General features: G+C 47.6%; 5 protein-coding genes across 5 annotated transcripts; 2 read left to right on the top strand and 3 right to left on the bottom strand.

Moving 5' to 3' along the window:
• Window positions 1-19: 19 nt before the first annotated feature.
• TERG_02986 (uncharacterized protein) lies at window positions 20-2028 on the bottom strand. The gene is made up of 2 exons (XM_003235884.2): window positions 1730-2028; window positions 20-1674 (listed from the first exon to the last, which is right to left on the bottom strand). Exons 1-2 carry the CDS (start codon window positions 1790-1792, stop codon window positions 424-426), a joined length of 1314 nt encoding a protein of 437 aa, XP_003235932.1. The 5' UTR covers window positions 1793-2028; the 3' UTR covers window positions 20-423.
• Window positions 2029-2355: 327 nt separating this feature from the next.
• TERG_11927 (uncharacterized protein) lies at window positions 2356-3895 on the bottom strand. Its single transcript, XM_047750964.1, has one exon. The coding sequence runs from the start codon at window positions 2892-2894 to the stop codon at window positions 2589-2591; it is 306 nt and encodes a 101-aa protein (XP_047605797.1). The 5' UTR covers window positions 2895-3895; the 3' UTR covers window positions 2356-2588.
• Window positions 3896-6323: 2428 nt separating this feature from the next.
• TERG_02985 (uncharacterized protein) lies at window positions 6324-7961 on the top strand (the record flags this gene model as incomplete). The annotated part of the gene is made up of 1 exon (XM_003235882.2): window positions 6324-7961. One exon carries the CDS (start codon window positions 6324-6326, stop codon window positions 7959-7961), a length of 1638 nt encoding a protein of 545 aa, XP_003235930.2.
• A 427-nt stretch (window positions 7962-8388) lies between these two features.
• Window positions 8389-10003, top strand: TERG_02984 (uncharacterized protein; the record flags this gene model as incomplete). The annotated part of the gene is made up of 2 exons (XM_003235881.1): window positions 8389-8586; window positions 8657-10003. The coding sequence occupies 2 exons, from the start codon at window positions 8389-8391 to the stop codon at window positions 10001-10003; spliced, it is 1545 nt and encodes a 514-aa protein (XP_003235929.1).
• Window positions 10004-10190: 187 nt separating this feature from the next.
• On the bottom strand, window positions 10191-13923 carry TERG_02983 (uncharacterized protein; the record flags this gene model as incomplete). The annotated part of the gene is made up of 2 exons (XM_003235880.2): window positions 10191-12031; window positions 12085-13923. 2 exons carry the CDS (start codon window positions 13921-13923, stop codon window positions 10478-10480), a joined length of 3393 nt encoding a protein of 1130 aa, XP_003235928.1. The 3' UTR covers window positions 10191-10477.
• Window positions 13924-14443: the final 520 nt, after the last annotated feature.

The following is a 14443-nucleotide window of genomic DNA, read 5'->3' as shown; positions in this document are numbered from 1 at the left end:
GCCATTTCAGCCAGACGGCGAAAGTTAGAGATATCAAAGTTGGATTTCAGCAACAGACAAGGCGGCAGATTGGGAAGTCAAGATAAAAGAGCGAACAGCTGGGTGAAGAGCTAGGTTTACGGTTCTGATTCGTGGATTTTTCGTGTATCCCGTTATATATCACCCTCGCGGGCTAGACGGGCTGATCTAGATCCATATCTAGATTGAACATATAAACGCCTGCAACAAAAATACAGATAGAAGAAAAGACATCCCACTCTTCAAATGAAGATAAGTATAAGCAGACCCAAAATGTGGGATATAAATCAGTCCAAAAAAAAAAAAAAAAAAAAAAAAAACACCCGGATAGGTCATTAGATCCGGTGGCAAAATCTCACGTATACATGACGGTCATCAGGAACAATACAACAAACGTGCGGGATATCAGCTAAACAGCTTTCTCAAGGGGGAGGGCTTCTTCTTCTTCTTCCTTTCCTTCTCCTTCAGCTCATCTTTCTTATGCTTGCTCTCACTGTGGGACCGAGACGTTTTGGAGCTTTTGGAGTGCCTGGACGAGTGTGAGCGGCGTGAATACTGCGAGCCCGTCTCGTACACGCTGCCTCCAACATATGAAGATACTCGAGTTGGCGCGGGGAGTATCCGGCTGCTTCTGACTTCGCTTCGACGGTCATTATCGTACGCGTGCTGCTCGTTAAGCATCACACGAGACATTGCTGCTGCTGTGGGCGTGATGAACTCCCCGTCAACAGATGTTCCACAACTCTCAGCCTCAGACTCTGCCACTCCCCTTCTCCAACCTTCAATGCGGCTCATGCCAGAATTGATTTCAAGCAGCTCGTCCACCATAACAGGAGCTTCGAGTTGCCGTTCTTCGACTCCTTCTGGCTTCGATGAGATCTGTTTTATGATCTTGTATCCTCCAAACATGACTACTGTGACACCGATACCCACACCGGCTGCGATCATGAAGTGTGGGCTGGCCAGGAGGGCGAAGACTGCTGGTGCACTGGCTCGCAAGGTCGCAAGGGCTGTGGGACCGAGATCAGACACTAGCTTGCTGATTTCAGCCAAGGTGAGAGCAACAGCAGCCATGGCATCTGGGTTTGACTGCAGGTGAGCAATCGTTGCCGTAACCGAGTGGTGTGCGCAGTCAGCTTCAACAAGGAGATCCTTGACCCTCCCTACGAGCCCGGGCATATCGCTAGGTTCCGGGTCGAGCCGATCAAGTGCAGATTGATGGAATTCACCGTATGCGAGATCCATATCGACTTTTGGAAGAGTGTGGGCGCGTGCTTCGCCATACGGGGGCCTAACAGGCTTTGCCATGGAAAGGTTATGCTCCGTATGACGCCTTGCGAGCTGGGAGTTGGGATGGTAGCCATCTGGATACTCGGATCGAACTTCAAATTCGAATGACCGGCGTTTTTGTGACCTGCTTGAGTGGTGACTGTGATGTCTGCTTTGCCTGTCATCGTCATGATGCCGAACAACCGATTTGGCTCGGCCTAGGTGTCGTTTAGAAGTCGTGGAGCGGTCATCTTCGAGGGTGTATGCTGCGAGAGCCCGGCGGGTATCTCGTTCCGCCTTTTTTGCTTCCTCGGCACTTCGGATGACGGCCTTACGTTCCTTGTAGGCAGAACGAGCTTCTTTGAATACACTGAAGAGATGTTTGCTCTGGGGAAAGCTTTAGCCAAAATAATGGTGGTGGCAAGACAACGGCGGGACTCACGGTGCTAACGACTTTGCCAGACTTATCTATCACGGAGATCGTCTGACCTATAGCGGCAGCCATTTTGACTGTTGATATAGGTGTATAGCTCTGGATGAACCAGTACACAATGTCTGGTCAGGGAGAAGCTGTCCGAGGGCTTCTACTACCATATGCACTTAATATGAAAAATATATGGGTTGATTCGGGCGTGCCAGGGAGGTCCGCCTTGAAATGCAGTGTCTTGCTGAGTATATAACTGCCACTGCCAACTCAGCAATCCGGGATAGTAGTTATTATTATAGAGGCGGGACAATCAATCCAGCCAACGACTGCCATCCGATCCACGGCGATGCCTATCCGCCCACTCTCTGCTAGCCAACTGGCGCCCTACTTTTTCTCTCCCCCTTTCCCTGTCTGGCCTCAGTTGGGCTGGGAGAATGAAGCGGTTGGGCTGCGTGATTGGCGTGAAAGAGAACGGAGAAAAAGAGAAGCAGCCAGTCGATGACAATGTGGCGGTGAAGCGTGGCGCAGATTCTCGTATTATATGCAATCTGATATTCGATTCCGTTGATGATGCAAAGCTGCAGAATTTGCTCTATACAGAATCTTTCTCTCGCTTGCAAATGATGACTCTTTGCTCGCTTCTTTGCTTTCCCTCTTTCTCCGGGGCCCGGTGCGAGGTAATAAGCTGGATAAGACAGATGTGATGGAGAGAAACAACGGTGTAGGGGTCAAATATATTCTAGTGGAGTGTAGTGGACCACCGGCCGCCGGGTAGCCATTGGACTAACCATTTTAACAAGCATCCCGTCTTCGCCTGGTCCACTGCTTGTTTTCAGGCCTTGCAACTACCGACAAGCAAAGCTATCGGGCGAGTTTACCTAGCTGCGGCCAGCAGCCAGCCGTCCACGACTATCAAGGCTCGAATATCCATCGCCATCTTCTTCATGGCGTAGGTAGCTCTTATGGAGTGACTACCCTTTGTTGACCACTTCCATAACCGATGGAAACGACGTCTCAAACAAAACCCCTGGGAGGTTTTGACCGCTGTTGAAACAATTCCCATTACTTTCCGTCCAAATTTCCGTCTCTGGTGCCACCACGGATCAGAGGTTTGATGAAACCCCCTCCAGAATCCCGACGATTGATGCTCTGGATAATAATACCACAGAATGGAAGCCATCAACCATCCAACTCTCGAGGCTTCGTGACTCCCCCATCCGCCTATCCAACGAGTGAAACATTCCTCCGTATGGAGTACATATTCTGATCATCCCTTCAGTAGCTGTCGTCGACTCGGCATCCAGTACTCCGTACTCCGTAATTAAGTGATACTGAGGGTTTCTGGTAACAATGCATGTATGAGTCCATATGAATCCAGACGCTCGGCAGGGGGATCTACATGGTCGTCCGACAGCTGAGCCTGCTGATGTGCTAGGACATCCATATATTTAGATAAGTTTAACGGAGTTCTCGCTGTGGTTGGCTTTGCAGACTGATGGAGAAACTTCCCCGTACTCCGTGAGGGTAAGCCTAGATCAGAGTTAACGAGTCCGTCTCTTATCAGGATTTACAAGTTACTTCGTGTCCCGTATGAAAAAAAAGTCCAGGCCCTTCGTCACCTCTCCGTAGTAACAGTGCATGCGGAACTTTCTGCTTTTCCCTCTCCAGTCTGCAAGGCAAACTTCTATCCGCGCTAAACGTAAGATTCTCACGCTTCAGCATGTATACCTAAGCATATACACCAATCATACTTAGGATCACACAAGAGATGGGAGTTGCTTTGCCCAAGCAATATATTGAGTAAGGGGATTTATCTCTGATTGGTTGGTTCATGCATGATGAGATGCCTCATTTCATGGAGGACATGGACTGATACTCCGTATTGTGTAGTTCTTTTTCCTGATTCTTCATTAATGACCGTAGATAAGAAGCCGAAATGATATCGCATAAACTGTGTACAAATTTGGCGGAAAGAACCTACGTAAGAAATGAATCCATATCGGCCCTCGTAGAGGATATTTACGGGGTCCTAAACCTTGGTCGTCTTGTCTCGTTCCCCTTTGTTCATCCTGAGGTAAGCCCACAAACTGGGGAACTAAACATCTAATCGTCTTCTGCGGCAAGCCGGGCCGCATGAGCTATCCAGCCTTGCCCGCTATGCCGGTCTCGCCGCTAAGATGCCTCCCTCCGTAGAACCGGCGATTTAGCAGACCATTAACGGGCTTAACGGCCTCTTTTCCAAGCGTTCCCTATTTGGCAACTCGAGATCCAAGCCGAATACCAAGCTCCAAGCTCCAAGCCACGCCTCACGTCCTCGTTTGAGAAACACGGCCTAGTTGCAATGCCAAACCTAATGGCCGTCTCTCCTTCGAGCTATAGATGCGGTGAAGCGGCGCCAGTCGATGCAACAAGCTGGCTGGTCCCTTGAAACCAGCGAGATCCCACGAGAACAAACAGTAATTGGTCTGGCAATAATCCATTGTGCATCATGCGTCGTTGATTAAAATATAGTCGAATGACCATGTCCTACCTCCCAATTATTTTCCCTCCAGTGTAGAAAAGAAACATAGCTGCGCGCTTTCGTTCACCTATCGACACTTTTGCATTCTCTCGTTTGAATTCCGTCTTTCATAATCTTATCAAGCCCATTGCTGCTGTTGCTCTGTTGCTTGTCTGACTGATTCAACCTCGACCTCCGATCACAGCCATGCCGCCATCTGTCACTCGAACAACGCTGAGATATGGCATCAACTACAGCCAGTCTGCAGCCTTTGGTAAGTCAGTCTCATTGCAAGTCCGTTAATCCGCCTTCCTCTGCCTGTGTAAGCATCTTCTCTGCCTGTCGTGTGGTTGTCGATGAGATGGCGTTGGTGAAAGAAGAACGAAAAAGTCAATGCACCGCCACGCGATGTCGACATCGGCTCGATGGAGAAAAACTCCTTTTGGGCCAAAACCTCCGCCAATTTACACCAACGTAACGAAGAGATATTCATAGCATCTATCATTGACACAGGACGCAGTTCTCTGCAGACGAGGTGGTAGTGGCTCGGTTAAATTAGCACATTACAAAAGTCACGAAGGAGCTGGCTGGGCATTTTTGGTAGTTCTCATCTTGGACAAACTGACACATGGATGATCTAGACCTCAACGGCATTGATACAGGCTTCACCAAGCTCTCAACAGCTGAAACTACTGGAATGAATGCACAGGACTCCGATTCATCACCGACAACGGAGTCCAGAACTGCCTCTGGAGTGGCTCATCGGCTGCAGGCCAGCCGTTCAGTGCTCTCGTTAGCTATTGGCAAGGACTGCGTATTCGCAGGGCTTCAAGGAGGAGACATTGTTGTGAGTACCACGACTAGTATTTTTCGCAGTCCAAAGCTGATATCAGGATAGGCATGGTCACTTTCAACTTATGAGTCCATAGCTTCCGTGGAAGCACACCAGGAGAGCGTCCTTGGGCTTCATTTGTCCCCAGATAAGGAGCTTCTATTTTCCAGTGGCGGGGATTCTACCGTTAATGTATGAACCGACGAATTTCTCGCAAGAAGCAGTGCTAATAAGTCACAGGTTTGGTGTACGAGAACGCTGGAGCAGTTGTACTCAATAGAGTCACATCATGACCCCGGGGACATTTTCACTACAGTCTACTCTTCAGACAGGGGAACGGTGTATTGCGGTGGCCAAAACACAAGTATCCAGGTATAGTTTGCATCTTTTTATATTTGGGTTATTTACTCACGGGTTGTTCTCTAGTGGTGCGATCTTCAGCAAAGTGATATCCCTCAAGCAGTTGGGAACAAGGCAAATAAGCCGCATAAGTTTTTTGACTCCATGGGTCCCGGAGCTACAGAGCCCATTTCTACTGCCTGTCAAAATGGAATCGAGAGCCACCAAGGGCAGAAACTGTATTTTAGAAAAGACCAACATCGATTATTCGCCCATAACGGATACGTTTACTGCATGAGGCTTGTCAGGGGCCTGGTAGAAACCAGTGGCGGAGAGGTTCTTTTAACAGGATCTGGTGATGGATCTGTAAAAATATGGGAACTCGGCCATGGACCGGGCGTGGCGCCAACGGAGCTTTTTATGCTTCAAAACAGAGACGAATCAGTTCTATCCATCTCGGTTGACGGAACATTCCTCTATTGTGGTCTCTCGGGAGGGGCAATAAATGTCTGGAATTTGGAGTCGAGACAGATTATTAAAACGATCTCTAGCCATACTGGTGACGTATGGGCAATTGACATTATCAAAGGGTTCATTCTAAGTGGTGATTCGGATGGTGTTGTGAAGGTAAGAATACCTAACTTCCAACTCACAAGATGCAGTGAATGTTGTCTAATTCATCTAGAAATTCAACTCTCGTTTCGAGGAGCTTGGAACATGGACAGCTCATGATGGGAAGATGCTCGCATCTACCTCCGGGAATGTTAAGAACAGATGGATCTTTGCTACTGGCGGTAATGACAACACAGTTGCTCTATGGGATTTGACGGACGAAAAAGCCGATTCACAGGAGATACCTGCCATTAGCAACGGTACGTAACAGCCCTTTTGCCCGATTATAAGTCATTGTCTTCTAACTTACAATATTTACAGATGAGATGGTCAACACACTGGCAAAGTTCATTGCATTCAAGACAATTTCGGGTTGCTCAACATTTGCTGGCGAATGTGCTCAGGGCGTAATCTTCCTTCGCAGACACTGCAAGTATCTGGGAGCCCAGACTAAGCTACTTGGGACAGGACAGAAGAAAAACCCGATTGTCTTTGCCAAATTCCCAGCGAATGCACCTGTAAAGAAGGACAAGTCCATTCTTTTCTATGGTCATTATGACGTTGTTGGAGCTGGAGCAAGCCATCCTAAGTGGAACACTGACCCATTCCACCTGACCTCCCTAAATGGGTACTTATATGGCCGTGGCGTCTCCGACAACAAAGGGCCGTCCCTTTCTGCGCTTTATGCTGCAGCAGAACTCTATCAGCGAAAGCAGTTGTCTTACAATGTTGTTTTCCTCATTGAGGGAGAAGAAGAGTCTGGTTCGCAGGGGTTCGGACAAGCCATCCGTGAAAATAAAACCTTGATTGGTCCTATTGACTGGATTCTCCTGGCTAACAGCTACTGGTTGGATGACCACATTCCTTGCCTAACATATGGATTACGAGGAGTGGTACATGCAAACATTGTTGTATCAAGCAATCAACCAGATCTCCATAGTGGGATTGATGGAAGTTCTCTACTCGATGAACCTCTCAAGGACCTGACGCTACTTTTAGGAACGATTGTCGGACCCAAAGGAGCGATCAACCTCCCGGGCTTTCATGATCCGGTTTTATCATTAACACCCGCTGAAAAGGCACGCTACGATGCTATTGCCGAGGCGTTACTACCACACCACCCCGAGATTAAGAATTTTGAATCATTCACGGAATCTCTAATGCATCGTTGGCGTGAGCCTTCGCTAACCATTCACTGTATTGATATTCCTAGTTGCAAAAAGTCGACCACCACTATATCAAGGAAGGCAAAAGCATCACTTTCTATCCGTATCGTTCCAAACCAAGAATCAAGCAAGGTGGCAGAGGAGTTTATCAACTATGCTCAGGCCCAATTCTCTGAATTAAATTCGCAGAATACCCTCACCGTCGAAATTACCGGAACTGCAGATCCATGGCTCGGAGATCCTGATAATGAACTATTTGAAGCCCTTTCCCGTGCTGTGACATTAACATGGACTAAGCAAGGCAATGATAGCCAGGAATACAACTACCCTCCACTGAATAACCCGCAACTACGCTGTCGCCCTGCACCAATTCATGCAGATTCTACTGACGCCGCACATGTCGTTACTTCTTCATCCTCGCCGAAATCGCCTGCTGCAACGCAAAAGCAGTATATTCCGACATCTTCGACTCTTGTCGACCCATCGACTACCTCTAGTTCAAATGGCATAAAGCCTACTTCTACATGTGAAAGTCAAGGCTCTGCCCAAGAAAAACGCTCACACTCTATCTCTGGACAGACAGACTGCAACGTTAGAAACCCCATCAAGCCAATCTACATCCGTGAAGGAGGGTCCATCCCCACTATTCGTCTTTTGGAAAAAGAATTCGGTGCTCCGGCCGCTCATTTGCCTTGTGGTCAAGCTAGTGATAACGCCCATCTAGATAATGAACGTTTACGGATCCAAAATCTGTACAACAGCCGTGAAATTTTCAAGAGCATGTTTTCTGGAAACTAAATTTACTTACTGCATATACCCCGTTTGGCGTTTGGCTTTGCTTTCTCTTTCACGCTTATTTTTGGGTTGAACGGACTGGTTGGATTTCGTTTTACACCGTGATGAAAATTGGGCGTCAGTTACCTTTGGCCTAAGTCAGCCTTTCTCTCCCTTGATTTTTAGCAGGCATACGATAGTAAGCAATAGCGAGCCAATAGCATCACCTAGTCGGGCTTATTCAATACAGCCAGTTGATCGTCGAAGTTATCATCTTGTTGTCTCCGGATACGAAATCTGCCCATCCGGAAGCGATATTCCCGGGCTGGTCAGGAAGGCAGCCGCTCTAGTTGCTTATTTAGTCTGGGGAAATCAACGTCGCCGCCAACATTTCTTCAACTAATATCAAATCACTGTTCACCAATTTCTTGTCCTCGTCAGTTAATCAAGCATGGCCGTGCTCACAGTGGGCGCCTACGCCTTGCTAAGTTTTATCGCGGCCATCTTTCTCAATGTCATCTATCAGCTACTTTTTCGCCTGCTTAACAAATCCCGACCGCCTTTAGTCTTCCATTGGATCCCATTCCTGGGTAATACTATCAGCTATGGAATGGACCCATATAAGTTTTTCTTTTCTTGTCAAAAGAAGGTGAGAGATGAATAAACATTAGCGTTTACCTTGCTTCATTGACTAACTAACGCTGATCATCTGGCTCTAGCATGGCGATATCTTCACGTTTGTCCTTCTGGGCCGTCACACTACCGTATACCTGGGAATCAAGGGCAACGAATTCATTCTCAATGGCAAACTAAAGGATGTGAATGCAGAGGAGGTGTATTCCCCTTTAACAACTCCAGTCTTTGGGTCCAATGTTGTTTACGATTGTCCCAATTCCAAGCTCATGGAACAGAAGAAATTCATCAAATACGGTCTCTCGCAAGCGGCATTAGAGGCTCACGTTCCCTTGATCGAGAAAGAAGTGTTAGATTATCTTGATACTTCTCCCAATTTCCACGGAAAATCCGGAGACGTAGATATTTCTGGTGCCATGGCTGAAATAACTATCTTTACCGCCGGTATTACCCTTCAGGGGGAAGAGGTACGCTCGAAACTTACGACCGAGTTTGCCGCTCTATATCATGATCTGGATAAGGGTTTCACCCCTATGAATTTCATGTTACCGTGGGTCCCTTTGCCACATAATAAGAAGCGAGATGCTGCCCACTCTCGGATGCGTGCCATCTATACCGAAATTATTGAGAAGCGACGTCGCGAAGGAGCTAAGTCCAACAATACCCAGACAGACATGATTCACAATTTGATGCAATGCACCTATAAAAATGGACAACTGCTACCGGATAAGGAAATTGCGCATATGATGATCACCCTCCTAATGGCCGGTCAGCACTCCTCGTCCTCCATCAGCTCCTGGATTATGCTTCGTCTAGCCTCTCAACCAGATATATTGGAAGAACTTTACCGAGAACAGTTAGCCAATCTGCCACATACCGGTCCCAATGGCCGCCTAGCTCCCTTACAGTACAAAGACCTTGACAGCCTTCCGCTACATCAAAATGTCATCCGCGAGACCCTCCGCCTCAACTCGTCAATCCATTCGCTCATGCGAAAGGTCAAGAATCCAATGCCGGTCCCTGGTACCCCTTATGTGGTACCAACATCGCATGTCTTACTCGCATCTCCAGGAGTAACGGCCCAGAGTGATGAGCATTTCCCCAACGCGATGAAGTGGGATCCTTATCGATGGGACGCCCAAAAACCTAATACTGATGAACAGGAAGAAGATATGGTTAATTATGGCTACGGTGTTATGTCTAAGGGGTCTAATAGCCCATATCTCCCATTTGGGGCTGGCCGGCACCGATGCATTGGAGAAAAATTTGCCTACGTTAACCTAACGGTGATAGTTGCTACGGTGGTGCGTCACTTGCGATTATACTGCTTGGAGGGGAAGAAGGGTGTACCTGCTACAGACTACTCATCACTGTTTTCTGGACCTATGAAACCCGCACGGATTCGCTGGGAACGACGTTCTAATTCACGTTGAACTCACAGTTATTGAACAGTTTCTGTAATTATCTTGCTGCCAGGAGAGGGAAGTCATCGGGAGACGAGCCAATAATAACATTTCAATTTTCTCTCTGCTGTATTCGCATGTTCTAGTAAGATGGTTTGTTAGGCCCACTCGAGCTCTGAAAAAAATTTTTTTTTTTTTTTTTTAAATTTATTATGCTATAGATTAATGGTAGACTTATTTATTCATTTAGATCATGGAGCGGGCCAATTTCGAGGTTGCGGCTCATTTATGCTTAAAACCGGACCCACTTCCATAAACCTTCTTTATGGTCCGCCTAGAGTGAACACACTCCGTCGTTGGCCTATTCAGCTCTTAGCCCTATTCAGTAGAAAAATGTAGATTAATCCTCTGCCATATGGTCTCTCAAACAACTAAAGAAGTTGAACGCCTTCCCGCTTTATTCCCTATTCTAATATTGGTAGCAAATGACATTGAATACATTCATTACCATATCCTCTTCGCCGCCATTTCGTACCTTTTCACATTTTCCAGCCCATGAGCCCCGGTCCCAGACCCACCGGGATTATCACTCCTGCTCTTCGCTTCCCGGTCGCGCAGCCTCCGCAAACCCTCCGGGTCATCGACGTATATCCATCTTCTTTTATCTTCTCCTACCTCCACAGCGCCCCAGCCGCCGCCACGTCGACCTCCTTCTATCATATCGCTGTTGCTGTGGCTTGCCCTATTGAACGAGGATGATTCGATAGTTTGGGCAGACAATGAAGGCACATGAGGCAAAGGGGATGTGGATCTCATGTATTGTTGCGGCTGCTGGCGACGTTGTTCTCGTTTCTGCTGCGCTGCGTACTCACGCTCCCGGTATTTCATGTTTTTGTATCTTGTGCGAGAGTAGCCAAGAAGGATCATGCCCAGGACAAGCTTTCCCAAAAGTAAGGTTATATAAAGTAGGAGGACAAGTATGACGGTGAAAATAGGGACGAACGATTCGGGAGAGGGTGTGGCGTATGACACGAGTGTTTGGAAAAGGGAAGAAGCAGCTTGTGCAATTGTCGAGAGTGATATTGAAGATAGAATTGTCGATGCGGAAGCGTTGGAGAAACCTGGTAGAATAGACGATAATGAGGCCGATGAGCCTGAAATAGGAGCGTAGTGACTGTGTATCTCAGTCAAAGATGTAGCGTTCGACGGTGGGGGGTACAAAGGAGAAGATGATAATTGCGGCAGCCAGGCAGTTAGAAACATCTGGTATGTCTGAACTGAAACGCGAAAAAATAAACAAGCAAGCGGTATAACCGGTAATCCGAGGCGGCGGTTAAGATTCGGGTCGGAAAATGCGCTGCTGTAGTAATCTTTGGCGAGGATGTCGAGGAATCTGCCGTACATTGCTGGCTTAAGGTTGTTAAACTTGCTGATGTAGGCATGTTTGAGCCAGTCAACTACCATTTCGGAACCGAGAACAACAAGAAAAGGGGCTAAAAGGTGGCCAATTGCAGGGAGAATGGAGTTAACACTGCTCAAAGATGAAAATACGGATGATGGGATAAGAAGGGTGAATGATTGCGGGAGGATTGATGTAGATGGCCTAAAAGCAGTTGTGCTATTCGTGGTAGTTGTCGCACTGCTTTGAGATGTCAAGGCATTTCCGAGCTTGAAGCCTCCTGTTTCCACAAAATTTCTGGAAGCGATTATGATGAGCATGAGCCATAGCTGGAACCGCTCAACAACATCTGCACAGGTGAGTTGAAACAGATTCTCCTTTTCAAACCTTTTGAAGACCGTCGATTTGATCTCGACGAACTGGTTGGATAATAGTAAGGTTATTAGTGCGTTGGAGTATGAGTTCACTGCCACATTCAGCGTCATCACCTGATAGAAGAGCGCCGTGGCGTGGATAACAGTATATATAAGAGCGAAAATAAACATCCAAAACGGGCGTACGACTTTGCTCCGGCCATCCGGTCTTCGTTCCAGTGCTTCTTGAGAGAATAGGCATTCAAGAACATCCTGGCCAATGGCGGAAAGTAGTCGGTCGCCAACCTAAGGAGGGGATTAGTAAGTCCTTCAAAATGAATGAGTTTGTATGCACCTACTTCAAGAACGTTATATATAACGTAGAGCTTGATAGCTGCCTGCCCTCTAATCCAATGGTACATTCGACTTGCATCAAAGTACATTAGAATAGTGCAGGTAAATATCATCAGCAATCCCTTGAGGATATCTGCCTTGTCGTTTTCAAGTAATGTAGACGGAATAGACTTGGTCCTCTGATGTCTTCGAGTCGTAGAACCACGACGTCGACGCGCGTCTGAGCCTGAAGCTGGATCTAGGGCTGGACTGCCAGCTATCGGCGATGGGTCAATGGGTATAAGCTTCTGTGAAGCATCTTTGATATTAACTGGTTTTTCATGCGTTGTTTCACGCACAGAGTCACGCCGTCGTCGACGTTTCCACATCCGACCGAGACCGCTCACTATATACGAAGCGACGAACCGGATCTCAAGTCCAAGATTAATCATCCAGGACTGTAGCAGGATGTAAACTGCCTTTAGAAATTGTAATGGGAGAAGGGTAAAAGTATGCAGCCACGAATCGAGACAGGCAAGAGTGCCAAAACATAACGCCTGTTCTAGAAGTGGAGGAAGAAGAAAGAAATTCTGCAATCTTTCTAACATTACCCTAGAGCTCTCGTAGGGAAAATCATGAGCTCCTGATCGATGGATATAGAGCGATGATGGCCTGTGAGAGGATAGTTCGAGCTGGAGGTATGTCGGTATAGAAAAGGGCGGAATTGGAATAGACGCTGGCACAGGAGATACGCTTCTGTTTACACCCGATGAGCGTGCTGATCGGGAACCTGCATCTAGTTTCAACGGGGACGGCATCCGTCTTGAACGGTTATTTGAGCCATTGTCGTATAGCTGCTCTCTTCCGGTCGCAGGCACTGGGACAGACACAGACGAAGCTTTGTCTCGAGGACGAAATGAAGTAGGAAGAGGCTGGGAAGGATCGCTATTAACACGCCGGCCATGAAACTCCAACGGATCCTGAAGATGGACCTGCTTCTTTCCCGTGCTAGACCGACGTGTTCGCGCGCGGCTTCTATTGCGATCCTTTAATGCACCAATAGAGCCAGAGACAGTGCCCATATCTACGTCGTAGACATCTACTTCCTCATCTTTCTCCTTCAAGGATATCGGTGGAGCGGTAGATGGTTCTAGTTCTGGTCCTGCCTTAACTTCGACAGGTGAGACGTCAAGGGCTAGTTTCGAGGGTGGTATCTGCTGAACTTGCGGCTTCTCGGCATCAACCTCGACATCAGTGTCAGCATCATCCGTTACTCGCAGACAAGAAAATTCCGGTGAAGACGTTAAATCTTGTAATTTCGCCGGAGAAAGTTTCTGGACCTTATCTCTTTCTTTTGTTGCGTCCGTCCCTGTGTTCTGTTTATTAGACTTTGATGGGTGCGACGAGGTATATGAGCGGTCTTTAAGCGTAACATCGGCTGCCGCAGGTCTTGGTATCAGGCCAGCTGGCCTCTTCAGGGCAGTAGGGTCTTCATCCGTAACATTCTCAGGCCATATAGTTATTTGACTCTCCGGCTCTGGCGTTGGGGCCGGGCTGGGCAGTTGTCTGCCATCGACATTGTCGCCAACTTCCACTGCTGCCACCGCATTTACTTCAGAGCTGCTGATGCCCACATATTTATTCCTAAATTTGTCCTCTTGTTTCCCTTGTATCAGCGCTGCTAGTACCGGCTCTGAACTCGCTGCCGACTGCTCCTCATAGTCAAGTTCGTCGACCTCCTCACTTCGTTGTTTCCCGCCATTCAACAGGGATGAACCGACCACCTCGCCCGGGAAAATGTCGCCTTTTCCTTCTCCATCATCAATGCCTAGTCCATTCATTGTATGGCACCCATCACTTGTCATTCTGCATTGTTCGGTTGGTGGCGGTGTAAGGGAGGCAAGTATTTTATAGGGCTTTCGAGGTTGGATGTCGTCGTGACGACTGATAACGCAGGCGAAACTGGTGCTGGTGCTTGAGGGTGGAATAGACGATGTAGTACTTTGAGTCGCTATGAAGAAGATCAGCAGAGGAAGCTCCCTGGTGGCTCAAGTAGCTATTTGTATATGATGTCGTGGCCACGAAGCATTCCAGGCGGATGTTTTGTTATCTTTTTTCTTATCAGATCTACAGCTTACACATCAGGCTCGCCGCTTTAACAACATATAATTACCAAAAGTCTTCGACCACATCACTGTCAAGATGAAGATTGAAATAGAAGAATCAGTTCATATATTCTATTTTCCGTCCATTAACAAGGCATGTCTTCCACATTTTCCATGCACCTAGCTCGAAAGGCTGAGAGACATGAACTATAACCTGAATCGCCCAGAAAGTCTGCACCATACAATATCCCCCATGAGGTTTCTTCCGACACGGAGGAAG

This window comes from Trichophyton rubrum, assembly GCF_000151425.1.
Source record: "Trichophyton rubrum CBS 118892 genomic scaffold supercont2.3, whole genome shotgun sequence".
NCBI classification, from domain to species: Eukaryota; Fungi; Ascomycota; class Eurotiomycetes; order Onygenales; family Arthrodermataceae; genus Trichophyton; species Trichophyton rubrum.
Note: the sequence above shows the minus strand (reverse complement) of the source record. Positions and strands in the feature narration are given on the sequence as shown.

What these genes read in the sequence shown, in the direction of transcription:
- TERG_11927 (XM_047750964.1), bottom strand. Translation starts at nt 2,894, where the DNA reads ATGGCTTCCATTCTGTGGTATTATTATCCAGAGCATCAATCGTCGGGA.
- TERG_02986 (XM_003235884.2), bottom strand. Translation starts at nt 1,792, where the DNA reads ATGGCTGCCGCTATAGGTCAGACGATCTCCGTGATAGATAAGTCTGGC. An exon ending in CTGGCAAAGTCGTTAGCACC is followed by an intron (nt 1,675 to 1,729) that starts GTGAGTCCCGCC and finishes AGCTTTCCCCAG; the next exon opens with AGCAAACATCTCTTCAGTGT.